This window comes from Chiloscyllium punctatum, chromosome 23, assembly GCF_047496795.1.
Source record: "Chiloscyllium punctatum isolate Juve2018m chromosome 23, sChiPun1.3, whole genome shotgun sequence".
Classification (NCBI taxonomy): Eukaryota; Metazoa; Chordata; class Chondrichthyes; order Orectolobiformes; family Hemiscylliidae; genus Chiloscyllium; species Chiloscyllium punctatum.
Genome location: NC_092761.1, coordinates 70,113,739 through 70,136,261, shown reverse-complemented (window position 1 = coordinate 70,136,261; position 22,523 = coordinate 70,113,739). Strand labels below are relative to the sequence as shown.

At 40.1% G+C, this 22,523-nt stretch overlaps 1 protein-coding gene across 1 annotated transcript in view; it reads right to left on the bottom strand.

Annotated features, from left to right (window-relative positions):
• Positions 1 to 21,862, bottom strand: part of scn3b (sodium channel, voltage-gated, type III, beta) — a 36,621-nt gene extending 14,759 nt beyond the window's left edge. Inside the window, exons 1-2 of the mRNA XM_072593148.1 lie at positions 21,740 to 21,862; positions 2,360 to 2,523 (exon numbers count right to left, since the gene is read on the bottom strand). Coding sequence (XP_072449249.1) covers positions 2,360 to 2,523; positions 21,740 to 21,794 — 219 coding nt within the window. The 5' untranslated portion in view covers positions 21,795 to 21,862. The remainder of the gene's footprint in view (positions 1 to 2,359; positions 2,524 to 21,739) is intronic.
• Positions 21,863 to 22,523: the final 661 nt, after the last annotated feature.

The following is a 22,523-nucleotide window of genomic DNA, read 5'->3' as shown; positions in this document are numbered from 1 at the left end:
CAGGGTTGGGGACGGGGTGGGAGTGGACAGGGTTGGGATGGTTGGGGGGGGCTGGGAGTGGACAGGGTTGGGGATGGGTTGGGAGTGGACAGGGTTGGGATAGTTGGGGGCGGGGTGGGAGTGGGCAGGGTTGGGACGGTTGGCGGCGGGGTGGGAGTGGGCAGGGTTGGGACGGTTGGGGGCGGGGTGGGAGTGGGCAGGGTTGGGACGGTTGGGCACGGGGTGGGAGTGGACAGGGTTGGGGACGGGGTGGGAGTGGACAGGGTTGGGACGGTTGGAGGCAGGGTGGGAGTGGACTGGGTTGGGGACGGGATGGGAGTGGACAAGGTTGGGATGGTTGGGGGCGGGGTGGGAGTGGACTGGGTTGGGGGCAGTTTGGGAGGCGGGCGGATGAGGTTGGGGGTGGGGGGGGTGGACAGGCAGTGGGGGCGGGATCTTGTGCACAGTGTGCTGCTGCCTCGTCTCCTGAATGGGGAGTAGATTTCACAGAAAACTCTGAGCCCCAGGGGAAAATCAATTAACTGAATAATCAATTATCCAAATGAAATAGTGCCCGCCCATCTTGTTCAGATATTTGAGGTTCCTCTGTAGTTATTAAGGAAAGGTTAGTCTATTAGCTAGCTATCTAGTTTAATACCTGAGTAACTCTTAAACTGAGTTTATTCCCAATTTAGCTCACATATGCCCAACTGCACTTCCCCCACCAAAACACCCACCCAGTCAGGACCCGACTCCCATTACACTCCAAACCTCACCACCCACCACTGGACCCAACACTGCTCCACACTGGACCTAATATACTCTCCTCCCTCCAGCCTGCCCAGGCCCCAAAGTACTCCCACCCACTCCAGACCAAGCCTGTCTTCGTCTGCTGCCAGATCTGATCCTCTCCCTAGCTGTGAACCCCATACCCATCCCTACTGCCAGACTGCCGCCTGCTTGCCCAATACTGCAGACCTCTGTTGCACTCCCCCCTCCAGGACCTGACACCACCATCTCTAATTAAACTCAAAATATTTGACCCACCCCAATCTACTCGAAATAAACCCCTTCCACCTTACCCCTATCCAGTTGGTACCTTATCCTCCTGTCACTTACCTTAGGTATATACGTATTGACTGCAAAATGTGGCAGCACTGCGACAGTGTTGAGCACTCGTACCTGTCAGTTCCAGGGACCCAGGTTCGATTTCCACCTTGGACGACTGTCTGTGGGGAGTTTGCATGTTCTCTTCGTGTCTGCATGGGTTTCCACCGAGTGCTGCGGTTTCCTCCCTCAATCCAAAGATGTGCAGGTTAAGTGGATTGGTCATGCTAAATGCAGGGTCAGCGGGACTGGGGTGGGGGTTGGGGGCGCTATGTCTGGATAGGATGCTCTTCATACTGTCAGTACAGACTTGATGGGCTCAATGACCTCTCTCCACTCTATGATTCCAGTTGTCAAAGTGACTCTGATTTTGGATCATTAAATTTCAGAATAGGATGACTAACTGCTATGGAAAAGGTGGCATAACCTGTCCTTCCTTGACTGTTTTATGCTACAAGAGACCTTTCTGAATGGAAGTACAGCTCCACACTTCTGAAGGATGCCTATTAGCATCTCTGTCAGAATTGTGAGAAAGGAATTGTATAAAAAAGGAACAGTGACAATCTGAATGAGATTACCGGTTGTCAGAAAATCCAGCACAATTTGTAGTTTAGTTATTTTTCAAACACATACAAGCTCTTAAAAACAGTGTCGACTTAGCACAAATTCAGTTTCAAAAGTATGACTATCTTTATATTGAGTATGCAACAAATGATTTGGACAGTGTTGGTAAGGTATAATGTGAATAGTGGAGACTTGGAAATCAACCTATCAATTAGTCTCGCCTGTTCTGGGATTCCATCTGGTTTATTCAGTTACAACCACGAACTCCCAGCTCTAGTGAAAAAGTAAAGCAGTGCATTTTAGGTCAAATAAAATTGTTGCGTGAGTTAAAATTGGTTTTAGAATCACATGTTATTGGTCTGCTTTTGTTTTAGCACAGCTAATATTCTCTCTGCAATGAGCAATTTCCTATGGTTTCTTTTAATTCATCAACTTTATGGCTAATCAGGGGTTCGCTAATTTACAATATGGAAAGATTCAGAGGGAATTGATGAGGCTTAGGTTATGTACTTTGAGCTGATATATTGAGGTCATTACAATTTTTCTTGTGAAAAGCCCAATATAGCCTGTGTGAACAAGATTGAGCCTTTGTACAACCTTTACTTCTGAAAACTGATCTATGTAATTGACAGATTTAGTTTCTTTTGTTACAATTACGTAGCACCTAATCTATTTACATCTGTATTTTTATTTGAATGTGAACACTTACCGCTACCTCCTTCCCATCATTCATGATGTAGGTCCATTCAACCATGGTGTCTGTATTCACTTCTTCTCTCTTCACACAGGAAATGCAAGTGAGTTTCATGTTGGTCCCATGTAATGCTTCAGTGTCTGAAGGAACCTCAACACAGACTAACCAACAACAACGGACTGTAAAAAATAGAAGCAGTATCAGTCTAAATTCACCTCAAATTGCATCCCCCCTGTACTAAGTATAAGCTGCAGCAAAGCCACCCTGAAAGTATGCCATATGTTAGGTGAACGACATAATGGTGAATGACACTTTTCTGCAATGATGCTCTTCAAAGTCCATTTCAGATAACCCCAATAAACCATTCTGATTATTTTTTCCACACCAACAATCCACAGGGTGTTTTTTTGACATAAGTTCATAATTTGGATAGAATGAGTTGATTTTATCTCTACAGACCCAGATGACTATAACTGTTTACCAAAAGAATTATTTTTAGAGGAAAGAAAGAAAGAAGTAAAGGCTATTTTGGTGAAAAGTTACACAACCTCATAAACAAGAAAAACTTGTTCTTGTCCCTAGGTGTGGTAGCAATGAGGTAAGTTTTTTTTTGAATGTCAGCTGCGTCTCAGTTGGTGGCAGCCTCACCTCATAATGTTGTAGGTTCAAGTCCAATATTGAACACAGAAATCTAGGCTGACACTCCAATGCAGCACTGTTGGAGGCATAACTTTTCACATGAGATTTTAATCCAAGGTCTATCTGTTCTTTCAACTGGAGATAAAGACCTCAAAGCATTCTAATAGAAGATGACCAGAGCAGTTATACTCTATATCAAGTACATGCTTATCCCTCAGTCATCATCACAAAAAATAGATTGTTTGGTCAATATCACATTACTGTTTGGTTCACTTTGATACTTGCTGTCATTCTTACATTAAACTGGAGACTACACTTTAAAACATTTCATTGGACAAAAAGTACATTAAGACATTTTGAAGGCAAAAAGTACTTATATTCTCTCAGACCAAAACATTTTAGAACCATGTGGAGAACAGGTTATGTTAGGCTTGGTAAACTATGAGAATTAGGAGTTAATCACAGTTAATGAAGAAATGGTGGTCAAAATAAACAAATATTTTGCTGCTATCTTCACTAAAGAGAATAAAGCTAACATTACTGTTACAGGACAGGAGAGAGAAACTTAGCAAAATTGTATTAAGTTGTACTCAGTAAATGGTTGGATTTACAGGCTGATAAATCTCTGGGTACAATGGATTTCATCCTAAGTCTGAAAAGAGGTTATTCATTAACTAGAAAGTGTGTGTCTTTTTTAAGGAGAAAATCCTGGATCCGAAAAGGTTCCAACAGACTGGAAAGTAGCATAGTAGTATAATCCCTCTATTCAGGAAGGCAGAAAACAGGAGACCATCAGTCAGTTAGATTAGATTAGATTCTCTACAGTGTAGAAACAGGCCCTTTGGCCTAACGAGTCCACACTGCCACTCTGAAGAGAAACCCACCCAAACCTATTCCACTACCCTATGTTTACCCCTGACTAACACTGTGGGCAATTTAGCATGACCATTTCACCTGACCTGCACATCTTTGGATTGTGGGAGGAAACCGGAGCACCCGGAGGAAACTCACGCAGACACAGGGAGAATGTGCAAACTCCACACAGACAGGTGGGAATCGAACCCAGGACCCTGGTGCTGTGAGGCAGCAGTGCTAACAACTGAGCCACCATGCCACCCCCTTAGATTAGATTACTTACAGTGTGGAAACAGGCCCTTCGGCCCAACAAGTCCACATTGACCCGCCGAAGCGCAACCCACCCATACCCCTACATTTTCCCCTTACCTAACACTACGGGGAATTTAGCATGGCCAATTCACCTGACCTGCACATCTTTGGACTGTGGGAGGAAACCGGAGCACCCGGAGGAAACCCACGCAGACACGGGGAGAACGTGCAAACTCCACACAGACAGTTGATTTGTGCCAGTCATTGGAAGGCTATACTGTGCTCTTGGAAAACCTTTATGTAGCTGGGAAGATTCACAGTGCTCTTGTCAAAGGGAAATCAAATTTGACTGATGTTTTGGAGTCCTTTGAAGAAGTAATGTGATGTGGATCAAGGGGAATCTGTGGACTTACTAATCTTGAATTTTCAGAAGGCATTGATAAAGTACCACTTCAAGGATTATTGCACAAAATAACGAGCTCTTTGTGTAGGAGGTAACATGTTAGCTTGAAAGAAGATTGGCTGCCAGGCTGAAAACAGAGAGAATGCATAAATGATTGTCAAGATGTGATGGGTGAAGTCTGCACATACGTGCTGCGGTCTCAACTTTTTACAATTTACATTACTGACTTAAATAAGGGGAGTAAAAGCACGGTGGCTAAATTTTCAGATGACATGAAGATGGGTAGAGAGGTTAATTGTTTAAAAAGAGATACAGTGAGAAGTGTCGTCTTATGTGGTTTACAAGGCAAATCGTATTATCCAAGTGTGTCAGGGTTACAGAACAGAGTGCAGGATACAGTGTTGCAGCTGTCAAGATGGATACAGATGGTCTGAGTGAGTGGGCAAAAATCTAGCAGATGGTGTTTCACATGGGGAAAACAGGAAATTGTTCACCTTGGCAGGAAGAATAAATTTACTTATATGGAGAATGATTGCAGAATTTCTGGATGCAGAGGGATTTAGGTGTTCCAGTGCATAGGTCACAACATGTAAGCACATAGACACTGTACTGAATCAGGAAATCAACTGGAATGCTGTCCTTTATAGCCAGAGGAATTGAGCATAAAAATAAGGATATTATGCTTCAGCTGCACAGGGTATAGTGGCATCTGTTAGTCTTGCGAGACTATGGATCTGCGCCTGGGAAGTCTTGCTTCAATCTTTGTTGTTAGAGCAGTATCTGTTGTGGCTGTAGAGGCCCACACGGGAATGGCAGCCTTGGCTGCTGTGATTGCACTTGAAGGCGCTGTCCTCCGGTGTTGTCTTGGTGCTGTTTGCTCGGTTGGTGCACTTTTCTTCAATATCGGGCCTCAGATTCTCTCCTCTTTTTCGACCTCTGTGTAATTCCAGCCTCCAGCGAGAGCGATCGCTTGTAATATCCTCCCACCTTTCAATGTTCATGTTCACTGACTTCATGTCTGTCTTGCAGACATCTTTGAAACGAAGATGGGGCCACCCTTGTACCTTCTTGCTGGAGGCCAGTTCCCCGTCTGCAGGTCTTTCAGGATCCTCCCATCTGACATGCGGTGTACATGGACTAGCCAGCGGTGACGGTGTTGGAGCAGGGTGAAGAGGCTAGGTATCTGGGTGTGAGCCAGGCCCAGCCAGCAGAGACAGTGATGTTTGAGCAGGGTGAAGAGGCAGGTATCTGGGCACAAGCCAGACCCAGTTAGCGGTAACGGTGTTGTTGGAACATGGTGAAGAGGCTGGGTATCTGGATGCAGGCTGGGACCTCATTGTTGGTGACTCAGTCAGTCCATTTGATGTCCAGAATGTTTCTCAGGCTGTGAAGCTGGAAGGCGTTGAGACGCTGCTCTTGTCTGGAGTAGAGGCTCCAGGTCTCACTGCTGTAAGGCAGTGTGCTGAGGACGCAGGCTCCCAGACTGCAACCTTATTGTGTGTCATCAGCTTTCCATCCTCCCAGGCTCTCTTTGTCAGCCTGTTGAATGTTAAAGCTGCTCATCCGATCCATCTGCTGATCTCAGAGTCTAGGGAGAGACTATCCGTGATGGTGGAGCCAAGATATGTAAACTCGTGGACTACTTCAGCTCATTGTTCTTGACGGTAATGGCAGAGAGGCGCTCAACGCCTTGACCCAACATGTTGGTCTTCTTCAGGCTGATGGTCAATCTGAAATATTGGCAGGCTTTTGAGAAGCTGTCCATGCGGCATTGCAGTTGCTCTTCAGAGTGTATTGCTTGTGCCGCATTGTCTGCAAACAACATTTCCCTAATGAGTACTTCAGAAACCTTGGTTTTCACCCTCAGCCATTACAGACTGAACAGCCTCCTGTCCGATCTGGTGTGGAGGTAGACACCATCAGTTGATGTTCCAAAGGAGTGCTTCTGTGTGACTGTGAAGAAGATGTCGAACAGTGTGGGGGCAAGTTCACATCCTGCTTCACACTGCTGTGAATGCTGAAGACTTCTGTAGAAGACTGTCAAACTAAATGCCGCCCTTCATGTGGGTGTGTGGAATGATCCTGAGATCCTTGGAGGGAACAACCAATCCTGGCAAGGATTTTGAACAGCCCGCCTCTGCTCACAAAGTCGAAGGCCTTCATGAGGTCAATGAAGGTAACTTGGAGTAGTTGATTTTGCTTTCTGTACTTCTCTTGTAGCTGTCGAAGGGAGACAATCATGTCCATTGTGGAGCATTCTAACCTGAAAGCGCACTGAGATTCAGGATATACCCTTTCGGCAATTTTCTGCAGTCAGTTCAGGACCACGCAGGCAAAGACCTTCCCAACGATGCTCAGCAAAGAGATTCCCTGTAGTTGTTGCAGCCGCTTCTGTCCCCTTTGTTCTTATATAGGTTGACAATGTTTCAGTCTCTCATGTCTTGCAGCACTGCTCTGTCATTCCAGCTCTGGTGCAGTAGTTTGTGCAGGGGGTTTAGCAGGACACCGTGTGTGCACTTGCTGGCCTCTGGTAGAATGCCATCCAATCCTGGTACCTTCCCAGTAGGCAGGCTGTTGATTGCTTTACTCAGCTCTTCAGCAGTTGGCAATGCATCTAGTTCCTCCATGACAGGCAGGCATTCCATGGCATCTTGCATGCTGTCTGAGATGCTGATTTCTCTGGAGTAGAGTTTGGAGTAATGCTGCACCCATCTCCATCTGCTTGCCTTTGTCTTTGACGATCTCACCTGTTATGGTTTTCAGTGGGGCTGTCTTGCTCTGAGTTGGACCGATGGTTTTCTTGATCCCTTCCTACACTCCACGGATGTTTCCTGTGTCAAATAATGACTGAATGCTTCCGCATAGTTGTAGCCAGTAATCCATTTGTGCAGCGATTGGCTGTTTGATTGGCCTTGCCTCTTGCTATCCTTTGCGCTTGCAGTGCTGCCTGGGTAGGGTGGTGTTTGTGCTCTAGTAGTGCAACATGCTTTTCCCCGATGACAGCGGTGAACTTACTTGAGCTTGCTTTGACCCAGTCCAGTGTCTTGTCCTATTTCTTCTTGGATGCAGTGCTGTGGATAGTATTCCTGAGAGAGTCCCATCTCTGCTGAGCATTTCCTTCTGGTGGGTCTGCAAGGAGTGCATCTTCCGGTGACTTGATGAACTCTGCCACTTTGTCTGGGTGTTGAATCTTACTGGCATTGCTGCACTGCTTGCCTGGAGGTTTGGCGTAGTGTACCTTCTTTGGTCGAAGTCTGATCTCCAAAAGAAGTGAGGCTTGAGCACGTTTCTCAGGTGTCGGCATCTGGTGATTATCAGGTCTTTCTGTGCCAGTGTTTGGAGCAAGGATGTCACCATGACACTTTGTGGTGAGCTTTGGTCTGGACATAGGCGTTGATGACGCACAATTTGTGGAGCGTGCAAAGCCCATTGCCTGTTGTCATTCATACTGCTAATCCCATACTGCCCCAGGCAGCTCGGGTCAGGAGTCGTGGTCGGCACCCACTCTGGTGTTGAAGTCACCAAGTAGCAGCAACTATCCCTGATTTGGGATCCCCTGCATAATCATTGAGAGCTGGTCAGAGAACCTGTCCTTTGTGTCTTGTGTAGAGGGTTGGGGCACAGACATTGACAAGGTTGACAGGCCCATTGGATGTGTGGAGTCAAATTGAGAAAATCCACTCTGTCCCATTCTCACAAGGCTCCACCATCATCAGCAGCGGGTTCTTCATGGCAAAGTCGACCATGGTATCTGACCATACAATTCTGTGAGGCGTGTCTCTTGGAGTGTTGCAATGTCCACTTGGATTCTCAGCAGTTCATTGTTAATCACTGCTGTCTTGCATGTGTTGCTGATCTCCCGAAGGTCATCTGATATATCAATGGCCATGGTCTGTATATTCCAGCATCCTAGTCTGAGTGCTGGCTCCTTAGATTGAGAACATATCAAATGCAGTGTGCAGTTTTGGCTGCTTTGTATAATCATGTAAATGCATGGAAGAAGGTTCAGAAGAGATTTTCTAGATAAACACTTGCTGTCTTAAAGGTAACTTGGACATGCTGGTCTTGTTTGCTATAGTGTTTGGAAGATAAGAGATGAACTGATTGAAGATTTAGAGATCCTGAATGATCTTGACTAGGTGGATACGGAAAGGATGTTTCCTCTTATCAGTCAGTTCAGTCTGACTGCTATTGTAAAATTATGAGTCTTGCTTTCAGGACAGAGATCGTGAGAATATTTTTCTCTGAGGGTTGTGTCACTTTGGAACCCTCCATCTCAGAAGACTGTGGAGTTAGGGGTCATTGAATATTTTTAAGCCAGAGGTTCTTGTTAGGCAGGGGAGTCTGAGGTTATTGGGAGGAGATAGGAATGTAGAATTTGAAACACAAATAAATCAACCATGATCTTTTTGAATAATGGAGCTGAGTGATCTATTTTTGCTTCTATTTAGTTTATTTGATATAGAGACAATTTTTACTTTTTTTGTTTTAGTCACTTCAACAGATTAATTTTTCCATTGTAGTGCTGATTTTAACATTTTGTTTAGAGTCATTTGGCAGGATTTGTTTGCAAAGCATTGATTTATAAGAACATACATGGATTATTGCAGCCAATCTTTTTGAGATCTAAGCTGTTGCCTCTTTGAATTTGGTAAAGTGAGCAGCTTATTCATTCAATTCATCTTCTTATCAGTCAACGTGTCAACCTTTATCATCACTTCGTTTGTGCATGTTCGGGAAAGTGATATATAATCAGCTGAAGAAAACAAAATTGTAATTGTTTATTTAGTTTGTGGCAGTTCAGCAAATATTGTACAACCCTGTACTCAGAAATTTAGTGTTTCGATTCACTATAGTTCCATTATGAAAGCAGCTTCACAGATATTATCCTTAATGATCCATGTCTAAGTATACACATTTCCTTTACATAAGTTTATACTTGTACTTTTTCATTTCAGCGATCCTCTGAGAGCATCCAGCTTTAGATGTACTTGATTATTCTTTGTTATGTGGGTCAAAGACATCTTTATTTAGAAAATGTGTTTCTTTATTTTCCATTCATATGATGCAATGATGAACGACAGATCTAAATTTTAATATATCAATTTTTGACCATTCTAAACATGCAAATGATGTGGAAACATGCAGTTAAATTACTTTAAAATGTTGAATGTTTTAAGTTGTTTTAAGAACATGACTCCAGTTATTTCTTTATATCCCTCTTCAGTTGGTGAAATGCATTTGTAATCTGACCATATCAATATTTTTGTTGTTTATTTGACCATCTTTATTTTTTAGAAATATTTGCTAATTACTTCAAAATTTAGTCATTGCTTCTTTGTATCAATGAGGATGTAATTGAATTAATTAATATTCCTTATTAATTCCAATGATAGTTTTAAGTAAACATGAGATTGCTAACTTACGTCTACCTCTAATACTTCATTTTGACTCACTCATTTATAAAGATCCTAAACTCCCCCAGAGCAGAATTAAAATGATCAATTAGTTCAGTGTTTTTCTGCACGACTCAGATACTGAGATCCATTAAACTATTTGTTAACAATAAATAGTTTTCTTCTTTCTAATCTTAAGTTGAGCCAGAACCTGAGTTAACTGCAAACAGGCTGTGACTCTCAAATCTTGAATAATGCAATTTCTCAATCATAGCTACATAAAGTACATGAAATACTTGAGGATAATTTTCCTTTGACAATCTTTCCTTCTCAGTAGAAAGGTGTTTGGACTCTCAGAGAGTCTAAACAACTATAGGTAACACACCATCACAATCTGCATTCCATCTGTATTACATCTACAGATGTTTGCTCTCTCCGCAAATGCTCCCAGGCCCACTAAATGTCTCCAGCATTTTCTGTGTTTGTTTCAGATTTCCATCATCCACAATATTTTACCTTTATTGAAATCTGTATTATTCAACTTCATGTGCAACACGCTGTTTGTACCACTAAGTAACCAATTGCTAAAGACCAACATTTAAATGAAAATCTGACAAAATAACATTTTATGACTTATTTTAAAATTAATAAATAACTGCTATCTTACCAATTTAATTACCGTCGAATAAATCAACAATCTCTATTACCTTCGGGGAGTTAAACAACCACTGGAGGTTGATTTACAAATAAAATATCACCATAGATTTTGGTTTCAATGTTCATCATTTGTGTCTCTGCAGTTTGCCCAATGATGCTTTTCATATTTCCTTGGCCATAAAGGCTTTCTTCCACTTCTTCATGTTTCATTAATGTCTCTGAACCTTCCTTTCTTGTAATGGAATCAATTTAATGTCCTCAGCCTCTCTGTAAAATGTAATAATCTAAACCCAAAATTGTTCACATCAATTCATATTTGCTATCTCTAATCTTTCTCTTAAATCTGTTGTTCAAAATTCAAAGTCACTAGTTTGAACTAGGGATGGGCAAAAAATGCTGACCATCCAGCAATGCCCACATCCCACAAAATAAATTTTAAAAATAAGAATATTCCATAAAGTTTGTTACCCTGTTTCCTTTATTTTAATAAAGCAGCATGGGAATATATTTACATCCGTGGGCATCAGTCATAGATTTTGGCAAGACTGAAGTGGACAGGAAATCATGTCAAGGCCTCAGCAAATTTTGCACAATTCCTGGTTAACAGACAAAATAAAAAGCAAATTGAAACTCTGGTCTTGCAAGTATCAATCAATACATGCAAAAAACAATACTTAAGGAGGAATAGATTATTTAAGCATTCAAAGAGAATTGGTGTCATAATGTTACAATTAGACTAGCTTTCTTTTCACAGACCTGCAAAGACACTGCAGATCTTTAAAACTAGTGACTGCAACCAGATGTGAAATTCCTGTCCAGAATTCTGAAGGATGTTTTTGCTGGCGGGAAATGGTTTGCCCAGAAAGGTAAGCTGAACTCAGCAGGGCCATTTGAACTTAGTGTTAGTTGTAAAAGACCCTATTTTGGTTGTTGTAAGGCTTTAACATTCAGTGTTGGTGTCACAGAGTGAGAGAGTTCAGAAATATTCTTAAGGTCGGTTTAAATGTTATGATCTGAGTTTTTTTTAAACCCCATGCTCTAAACCTGAATTTAAAACAAAATAAAGTTGTCTGTGATGCTATATTTTTTTTTTAGAAATAAGTCTGCTGGACTACTTTGACAAACAGGCCATTTGTTGTTAATTAGTAAGTAATTTGACATGTATTTATGTCGTTTCAGTACAGGGATTTATTGACTTTTTAAAGGAACATTAGTATGTATTTATGAATGCTTGGCTGAGTGTCAAAAACTATAATTAATTCTCCAGACAATTCTGAGTTCACAGACTCAATGACGGCGTAAAGAACCAATTGCAACATTTCTGGAATTTAGTGGAGACTCTGAATAGAGGTTTGTTCATTTTTATTAGGCAAATGAGATTTAAAAGCTTTTGCTGGCTTTAATGAATGGTAGCTATAAGTGAAAAGTATATTTGATCATTTGAAGCTTTTTAAAAAATCTCTCATTCTGGAAGCTTGTTATGGTGAATGCTAGTTTTCTGGCTATGGAGGAGGCATGATGTTATAAACGGAAATGAGGCTGGAGTCATGAGTTGACCTGAAAGGGTCATGAGGTAAAATGAAACGTGGGGAGTGGATGGGATCATTACAAGTAGGTGGGGAGTAAGGGGTGAGAGAGAGCTGGAGAGCCTATACCTTCCAAAACAATTAGCAATAAGTCCCAGAGAAACAAGGCAGGTCTTCTAATCAGCCTGCCTCACTATTCTCCTGTACCTGTTGGTTAACTAGGTGGCATTAAGTCAATTCTGTTCCAGCCCCCACACAGCAGAAACTGGGGCTTCAATGGGGTCTGTAAACAGAGATGGGTCTTCTGGGTTGGGAAATTTGCAAAGTCTGCCCCTTAGTCTAAATGGATATTCTAAAGTAATGATTCATTTGCTTGGAGATTTGTGAGAGTCAATCACATTGGTCATTTCCCTTATCTGTCAAATAAGGCTTAATTTTCAATACCCAAAGGCTCAACAGAGTTCAGAATCACACTATATGGGAAACATGACATAAGAACTAAAGCAGGGTGCTGTGTTGTCCTGTGCATTAGAGAATATTGCATAGAAGAGCATGATCATGGAAAGGGCTGATGGGTTAATAGGTTTACAGTATCTGCTATCACAGGCACTAAGTTAAAGCAACTGACAATGCACCAAAAATATGAAATATAAATCATTCTAGGCTTCATATGTTTGATTCAAGGATTTAGCATAAGTAAGTCAAATGTCTTTATATGTACAGAGCTGAAAAATAATAATTGTCAATGTTCAGCTCATCAGACACAACATTTGGCTCACGTGATTTTCCAATCAGAAGTGTAAATCATGACTGTGAAAGCACAAGAGAATGTGAAGAATAATTATGCAAATGTGAACTGATGGAGGAAAATGTAATGCCATTTATAACACAAGAAAGAAGTTATCAAGTCATATCTGAATATCAGAGGGAGAAAACAAAAGGAAATAATGCAATCTGGAAATAGAGAAATGTAAACGAGAGCAAAAACATATTTTCCATGTTTATTATAATAATCAATAATTAATTTTGTAGTTAGAAACATATTTTTGATGTTTGGGTAGTTGTACTAAGAAATTAATTTTTCAATTTCAGCAGCTATTCAGAAATAGATGGTTCCCGGACTACTAAAAAGGCTGAGCTCGATTTTTGGTCATTTGGGGAATCAAGGGTGACAGGGAAAGGGCAGGAAAGTGGATATGAGGAATGTCAAATTGAATGGGGGTTCAGGTTTGAGGGGCCAAAAGCCTATGTTCTGTTCATATTTTTTACAGTCTTAAATGGTAATCAAGTCTCCTACATTTATGAAAAATGTTGTTACCTATGAATATAGAGCCACCTATTACCAGAATAAGCAAAGCTTTTAACAAAAATTATAGAGTGGTTGCAACTCATAAAGAAGCCATTTTGTCCACTGTGCCTGTGCTGACTCACCACAAGAACAAACACAGATCGTCTTGCTTTTTCCCTTAATCTTGCAAATTTATCAATTCAGATAATTATCCATTCAGATAATTATCCAGCCCCTTTATAAAAGCCATGATTGAATCTGTTTTCAGCGCATTCTCAAGCAGTGTATTCCACATCCTAAGCATTCATTCCATTTAAACTCCTTTAACTGATTACTCATTATGTCATATTTGTGTCTATTGCTATTCACCTTAATTTGAAGTACCCTGGTTCTCAACTCTTCCAGCAATGGGAACAGTTCCTTTCAATCTAATCTCTCCAGATCCATTGACTTTGAATATCTCTACAAAATCTCCTCTGGAGCCATTCTTTTTCTGAGGAGAACTTCAATTATAGAATCAGACAGTACAGAAAAGGACCTTTGACCTATAGAATCTATGCCATCATCCATCCATGAAACTGAAGACTGTCATTCCTGGTACCATTCTTCAATTTGTCTGCACCTTCTCGAAAACTTTCATGTTCTTTCCAAAATGTGATGCTCAAAATTGAATATTATGTTCAAGTTGTGGCCTAATTAGAGCTTTGTAAGGATTTTGCCAACTGTTTATAAAATAAACAAAAACAAAAATTGCTGGAGAAGAAGTCGCTGGGCTCAAAACATTTTCTCTCCACGGGTAATGACAGACTGCTGAGTTTCTCCAGCAATTTCTGATTTTGTTTGTTTCAAATCTGCAGTTTTTTGGTATTATTTTAACCTCTAAGAAGCGCAGTTTTCTGTATGTTTTTCTAATCATGCTTCCAACATGATCTACCATATTCAATGTGCTATATACCTGAATCCGCACACTCTTTGAGCCATGCCTTTAAGATCAGTACTTTATTTTCCAACTATGATTCTCGTTCAAGTTATGAGAATTGATATAACTCCTCAGTGGGATTGTGGGGCCAAATTCAATTCTGTGACAGGGGATAGGGCAGGGAATGATGGGGGCCGCTGTCCTGTGAGACTGAAAGCTTGATGGAGAGGAGATGCAGTTGTTATTATTCAGTCACAGCTCCACAGTAGCCATCATTGTCCCATCGTAGTGCTCACAGCTTCAAAATTTCAACAAGCAATCCCACTTGAGGTTTCGACCTGCACTTTGTAAACCCTGCTCTCATTATATATTGCCTTTCCGTTCTTCCAAAGTGCATAATCTCACATTGCTCAATATTAAATTCTATCTGGTTCATCTTTCCATTTGTCTTGTAGCAATCAATTCATATCATCTTCATTGTTTTCCATAACATGATTTCAGTATTCTTTGCATTTTTGACATGTACTCTGTGTTCCAATATCCAAGTCACTTTGAAACATTTAAAAAAGCCCTGTGGTCCTAGCACTGACCCTCGAGATGTCACTGCCCACCATCCTCCAGTCTGAAAGGTGAAGACAATGACCCTGACACACAATTCTTATTTTTAAATCTTTAAAGAGAAATTTGAGGCTCTGCATGTTAGTGTAGAGAAATCAAAATGATAATCTTTATAAATGCTATCTTATTATACAAAGAAAAGCTTCTGTGACTTGTTCCTGATTATGAAGCTAAAGTTGTTGAATTAAATCATGAAATAGGTCAGCTTTCTGCTAATTGGCTTACTCAACATTTTAATAAATGAATCAATTTTAGACATTCAGCAACAATTTATCCACTGACCTATAAATACATTTGGATGCTGTGAAATTGTAGAATCAGCTAAAGTCTGTGAGGAAGAACAAGGCCACGTGATAAGTAACAGAAATGCAGTTAGTCCATTTTTGTGCTGAAATCTATGAAAATTGATATATGAAGCTATGCAGTCTGGCCAAGTGTGATGATGCTATGGCTTTAACAGATGTATTTTGTTGTAGTTTTTTCTCACAAAGAAAGGTTGAGACAGTGGTGCTGAGTGGAGTGCTCAATGCCAGTTGAGTAAACAGCTTGTGAGGCCTTGTTTTTTTTTAAAAAAAGAGGCTAGAACAATGGAAGCAGTCTGAATGAGTGGGGTCAAGATCCCACAGAACCAGAAGTTTTAGTCCCAGCATTCAGCAGTTGCTGGGGTCTCTCTGTTACAACTGGGGTTCTCCTCCTGCTGCTAGAATTGCATGTAAAGCAATCTATTTTACTGAATTTGTCTTTGCCAAGGGTGTGTTTATGGGATGTTACTATATTAGAACTGTTAATTAACAGTAGCTAATATATATGTATATTATCTTCTTAAGCATTTTAATAAAGTTACAGTTAAGCCGATTCTTTTATTTTTATTTCATCTGTATTTTAACTGAAGTGTAAAAATAGTGTATGTTTTGCTTAAACTCGAATAGCTTGACCAATTGAATTGCATCTGAAACACAATGCCTAACATTTATTTAAAATAAGAAGAAGTTAGGTTTAGGCTATCTTCTTAATATATTCTGAGGGGGATTGGTCTGGTCCACAACACAAGTCAGCAATAAATTGGTAAAAGATCTTACTTACTATGTTGATTTTGTATTAAATATCCAAATTTGAACATAAAGCTTCCAACATGTGAATTTTAAAACAAAAGGCAAAATGTTAGCATTGACCATTTTCTTTGAGGTTTATCAATGTGGAGAAACTACTCAATAATTTTCTGCTTTGTGTATTGTTTACAATTGGATCCTTTTCCTTGAGGTCTCTGCTATAGGAAGGTCCAACCCATAGCACCATAACCTCTGCTGCAGGTAGGACAAGGAGGCTAGTCTGGAATCCACCTCAGCTGAAACTGGGATTGCACCATATGCTGTTGATACCAGTCTGATCCACAACAGATCCATCCAACTGAGTTAAGCATCTACCCCAAGGAGTCTGAGTTGTTATAGCAACATGCACTTAAACATGCATGCTGTAGCCTGGATCTATTACAGCTTTGGCAGAGGTTCCAATTTATTTCTGCCATTTGGCTGATCAGGAAACTCTCCCACTCCTACCACCTGCCATCAGTCAATGTTGGAAGGTTTCACAAGTTGATACTCAAACCTAAACAATTTGGACTCAGAAGAAAGAGTGCTGATTGTTTATAAAGTTGACTCTGATTGGTTGGCTCATTGCCATAGGGAAAGTAACAGAGAAATAATAGCTTCACAGAATTCAGAAAGGCATAAGATTAGCTTACTCCTTCTGTTTGTGGGCATCAGGACACTGTACATCAGGGCATATTATTTTTTGAGAGATCATCTTGAGAGTTTCTCAAAAGTTATTCTTTTGATTTTTAGGGTCTACTTTTTCAGCCTCATCAGCTCAATTATTTGGTGATGCATTCATGTAATAACAATACCTTCTGCAGATGTCATAGTTAGTGCATTTGCACCAGATATGTACAAAGCTGGAGCATTTTAATCAGACAATTACGACCATTTTCATTGCACCTCAGATTAAAATCTAATAAATGACACAAAGTTTATTTCAATTACATCTATTACATTCTGAACATACACTGCTTAAAGCTTCAGATTTCTCATTAATTTCCAAGGAATTCATTATCTTAATGATTCTATTTTCCTGGTACTTAAGAGAGTTATCCTTTGTTTACAAGTAGAAAAAAAACTGTCTTTTGCAGCTTCCCTCTCCCACAATTTTACAGCTACCATTTTGAACGCCCCCATGCCCTCACCTTCCTCTCTTCTCCCTTGCAGCTTCTTGTTCTCCCCCTTTGCAGCCTAACCCTAACACTAACCCTCCCTTGCAGCCTCTTTCTTCCTTCACATCAGACACTTAACCCACCCTCAGCCCCTTGAAAGCATAAGGCTTCTTCACCCAACACCCATCTCCCTCCCAACTTTGGCAGAAGAGATTTTCTCTCTCATCATTACTCCCCCCCCCCCCCCCCCCCAACACACACACACACATATATACACACCCTGGATACAAAATAATACTTCTCTGTCCTGTGTACAACAAAAGTCTTACCTGTCCCCACAACAAAAGGCATTTACCAATGTCACCAGGAAAATGGCTTCCTTCCTATCCTTTCCTTTACCAAAATCACTGCTGCCCACTTAGTTTGCTTACTTTCTTTTTCTATTCACTGTTCCACTAAACAAAAACTATTTCTTGCTTCACTTTAATGCAACAGAACTAGCCAGTGATTGGGGCACAATCCCTTCATATCATGTTAGCTGCACTTATGAGGAAGACTTGCCTGACTGATCATCCATGATTGAAATTGCCTGGACATTTCACTACCTGCTATGTATTCAGAGTGCTGCTATGTATGAATGTATGTCACTTGGCAAGCATCAATGAGCCATATTATCAGCTCGACTGATTAACTTAAATTGATTGTTCATGCACTTACTAGCACAAGTTGGATTGTTTTTCAGTTGGCCTTTGAATTACCCAAGATCATGGATAGTCTACAATTCATCTTTGAGTTCTCTGTGACAATGCCATGCACAATGAGAGTTGATTTGCCAACCAAACAGAATGCTTTTCTTGTGTAATAAAGTTGCTCATATATTTTTAAATTTATTATTTTTGCATTTGTTCTGATGAATGCAATATGAACATCTTCAGCAACATGCACCTCTTTTCTGCAATATTAAAGAGAGAAAAATTTGTCCTATTATTTTAGATAACTGATATATAGTGAAAAGTATTGTTTTGTGTGCTATCCAGGCAAATCATACCTACATAAGTACATCAGGGTAATAGAACAGAATGCAAAATATAGTGTTACAGCTATAGACGAAGGTACAGAGAAACATCAAGTCTGATATATGAGAAGTCTGTTCATAAGTCTGATTATAGCAGAGAAGAAGTTGTTCTTTAATCTGTTGGTACATGTTTTCAAACTTTTGTATCTTCTGCCCAAAGGATGAGGCTGGAAGAGAATGTAACCAGGGTGGGAGGGATCTTTGATTATGTTCACACTCTTCCAAGGCTATTATTATTTATTATTTTACAATTTCAGTTCCAACTGAAAAACAATCCAACTTGTGCTAGTAAGTGCATGAACAATCAATTTAAGTTAATCAGTCGAGCTGATAATATGGCTCATTGATGCTTGCCAAGTGACATACATTCATACATAGCAGCACTCTGAATACATAGCAGGTAGTGAAATGTCCAGGCTATTTCAATCATGGATGATCAGTCAGGCAAGTCTTCTCCATAAGTGCAGCTAACATGATATGAAGGGATTGTGCCCCAATCACTGGCTAGTTCTGTTGCGTCAAAGGACCAACATGTGTAATCTCAAAGCATTTTTCTCTTCACAGCTGCTGATGAACATTGTTCAAATTACTAAAGATTCATAGTTTTCTCTCATCTTCCTCTTACTGCTTTCCCAACCATTAAGAGAGTGTGACCGAGGCCTTGCATGTAGACTCAGGCCGGGTTATCTCTATTAAACACTAAATCTAGTAGGTTTTACTAGTGTGACATGAAGTATATCTGCAAGTAACTTATGGTGCTGTTAATTAGGAAATGATGGTAATTATTTAGTCTCTATTGTCTTGCTAAATTGCATCATCACCTCAAGAATTGTCCCCGCAGAAGTTGGCATTATTAATATTGTTGGGAGAAGCTTAGAATGTGGTAAAATCCAGTACATTCAATGAGAAACTGTGTTCAGTATTAGTCAACCACGTCCTCTACCTCAACGGTGAATATGATGTTTCAAAATAGAGTTCACCTACAGAAAGTCAAGTTGAGAGGCTGCAGAGTTCACAATAAAATCCTTACGTACATCCAAGAAACATAGCCTCTTAACAATAAAAAAGTGAAAAATACAGCCATTTTTCTTTTAATGGTATAACTATTGGAACAAATATGTTCGAACATGTTATGACATACATCTGGGAAAATGGTACTTTATGCAGAAGCTTAGGAAAAAGGAGCAGGAGTTCGCCCTTCCCACTCATTCTGATCAGGGATATCGGGTCAGCATGGATGGGTTGGACCAAAGGGTCTGTTTCTATGCTGTGCATCTCTATGATTCTATGACTCTATGATCACCTGACTCAATTGCTTGTTCCTGCTTTTACCCATTTCCTTTGAAATCATATGACATTTTGGACAAGACTGCATTCTGTGGTAATTAATTCTACAAGCTCATCACTCTCTGGGTGAAAAAAACCCTGGACCTTTTGCTCCAGAAATAGAGTATCATAAGGCCCTTTTGTTAATGGTATGTGGAGTACTTATGTCAAGATATTAATGTTTTGATTTTTTAAATTTAAGAACACCTTTGAGATTGATTGAGATTCTCCAAAATCTGCAACAGTTGTTTTTTTTAAAGCCTTTCAGAAATTCATTAGAACAAATAAAATGTCTCCTTCATTTATTCAAATAATGTTTAAATTATTATGATATTTTTCACTAAAATCCAATTATTTTAAAGTAATCTTTCACAAAACACCAACATGAATTCAGAGATTATTACTCTACTACAGGGGTGTTAACATGCTTTTAAGAGAAGTGATCAGTGATGTGGTGATATCAAGCTGTCTGTCTGATTCTGACAGTATCAGCGGTGGAAAACCGGATTGAACTGGAATACTCCAAACATCATCCCACTCAAAGAAAGGCAGCTTAAAAATTCAACTTCTGTTACAGAGAATGTCATTCTCTAATTACAAACTGCAAATGTTCTGCAAGTGTATCTATTATTTTAAACATAAATTTATTTCTCACCATTTTTACGAACATTATTTTTAGAAATTTATTTTATAGTTTATCAAATGTTACATATATTAAAAAAAACTTGTAAAGACTACTTGTATTGGCAAGAAGTGGTCAAGCAACAGGTGTCAGATCAGACAGAGGGAGTGTCATTACAAGGTTTCTTCAGTCTCAGTACCAGACTATGACTTGTACTGTATTCACAATCACAAATATGAAAGTGGCTAACTAGCAGAAATCCAAATCAGAAAATCAAAGGTGGCTTAACAAATTCAGACCTGTCTTTTTTGATTGTGTTGAGCTGTACAGCATTTTAATCATTTCTCTTTTATGTATTCATACAGATGCTGAGTAGGAAGGGTGGACATAAGATAATGTCACTATACCAGTCAACTAATAATTAAGTAAACCGTATTTTAATTACACCTAATGCCCTTTCAGTTTTTGAAGAAGCTATTGGGGAAGAGTTGGTTTAATACAGCACTATTTCTATGTTTTGTGTGATTTGTTCTATGCATTTTTAAGGCATTGTTCTAAACATATTTCCAGATAATTTTCACGTGCTAATAGTCTTTCTGCTCATGAATTGAAGTTCTGTCTTTTTCTTGTGTGCAGTGTTTCTGGAATGGGGAAGAAAGAGTATGGGTTGGGAGGAAGGGCTTATTACATTCTAACACTGGTAAAATGCAACGCTGATTTCCCGCCCCCACTGCGAAGAGCCACATCTCTGCTCCAGCTACAGCTACACGCGGAAATAAGGGGTGCTGTGGAGAAACTGGTGGTGATAAAGAATCTCCCAGGAGCTTAGTCCACAGATAACCTGTTCTACATGTCAGATCTTGTAATATGTTCATTTTCTGAATGTCGCAGGAAATAATTTCCATATCTAATTTGTTAATCTATAAATACATTTTTTAAAAAAAACTTCCGGGGGTTTAGGATGGATGTTTCATGCTTGTGGCGGGATCGAACAGCAAATTCGAAATTTGTCATTTTGGAATCCTTTTTAATTCGATTTGTTTCCTGTTATCTGACGAGGACCCCGCCCCCTTTTAAAACTTTATTGCTCAAGCCATTGGAGAAGTATATTAATATAAAGTGTGCAACTTTTCGACCTGGGAAACGCAGTGTTTAGTGTGAAATACGAACAAGAAAATTGGGAGATTGCTCTACGTAACTGGAACGGAACTATATCTGACGAATGCAAAAACAAATGTAAGACACGTAATAAGGTGAGGTTAATGGCTGCTTCAGATGCTGATGTTCTCTTGATGACTTCCCAATCCCATCAGGTCAACAATATTCACTATTTAAAACATATAAAAGGATGTGAAACAGTCATAAAAGTCCATATTGAAAGTGATTAGCATCACCTTTGAAAGTTTAATTGATGAGGATCTGAATATATATGCCATCATATTGGATTTATTACGTAATATAATCGTTGAATACTTACCATAAGAAAATAAGTCATTGCTTTGTTCCATTTCTAATACACTATTATTCATTAAAAAAAATCCTATTAATACCTTTCATCTCATAACACTTGACATTGGCGACCGAGGTTCTTTTTAATAACAACGTTAACTTACCCAACAGCATGAAGAACAATGGAACAGAATAAAGAAAGGTGGTCCTGAAACGCATGGTCCGGAAGAATCAGAGCCCAAGTCCAGCTGAATTCGAGACGTTTTACGGAATCCACTTGTAGCTGTTTACTGAGAACTCCTCCTGTCAGTCCACAGATTGAGGCTCACAGAAGAACGTCGCTTATAGCAATCGACTGGGTTGCAATGGAAAGGCCGCCTGTGGTGATTCGAAGTCAGCCTCCCAACAGGTTTCAATCCACCGAGGGTTTGGATTCTTTTGTGCTGTTAAGTTGTCGAGTCGCCGTTGTTTCGCTTGGGATTTCAGCACCACAGACAGCGCCAAGTGCCCCTGGTTCACAGGAACAAAAGGACTCCCCCAAAACCTCTCAAAAAATGATAAACCCTGGCACAGCCCAACAAGTAAGCCAACTCGTCGAATGCCATCTAAATGTCCAGTCTATTTAATCATTGCATCTTCAAATGTGCTCGGGCGAGAACAAAGAACGCTCTTCCTTTGTTTTGTAAAAGTATCGATCCGATGTGTAACTGATCGCCCAGTTATTGATGAATTCAAGGGACAGCTCGGGTTGCTTGGTCGAATTGCTCGGTCGAGTTGCTCGTGGTTCACTGTTTGTTTTTGTGCCGTTTGTCTGTCTCGCTTTCTCTATTAATATTCCCACGCTTACTCCACCTTCCTTCTAGAATGGGCAACAATACCAACACGCATGCGTTGGCAGCCTACATTGTGGCGAGTTGAAGTCGGTGTCTATTTCATTTGTCTGGGCTG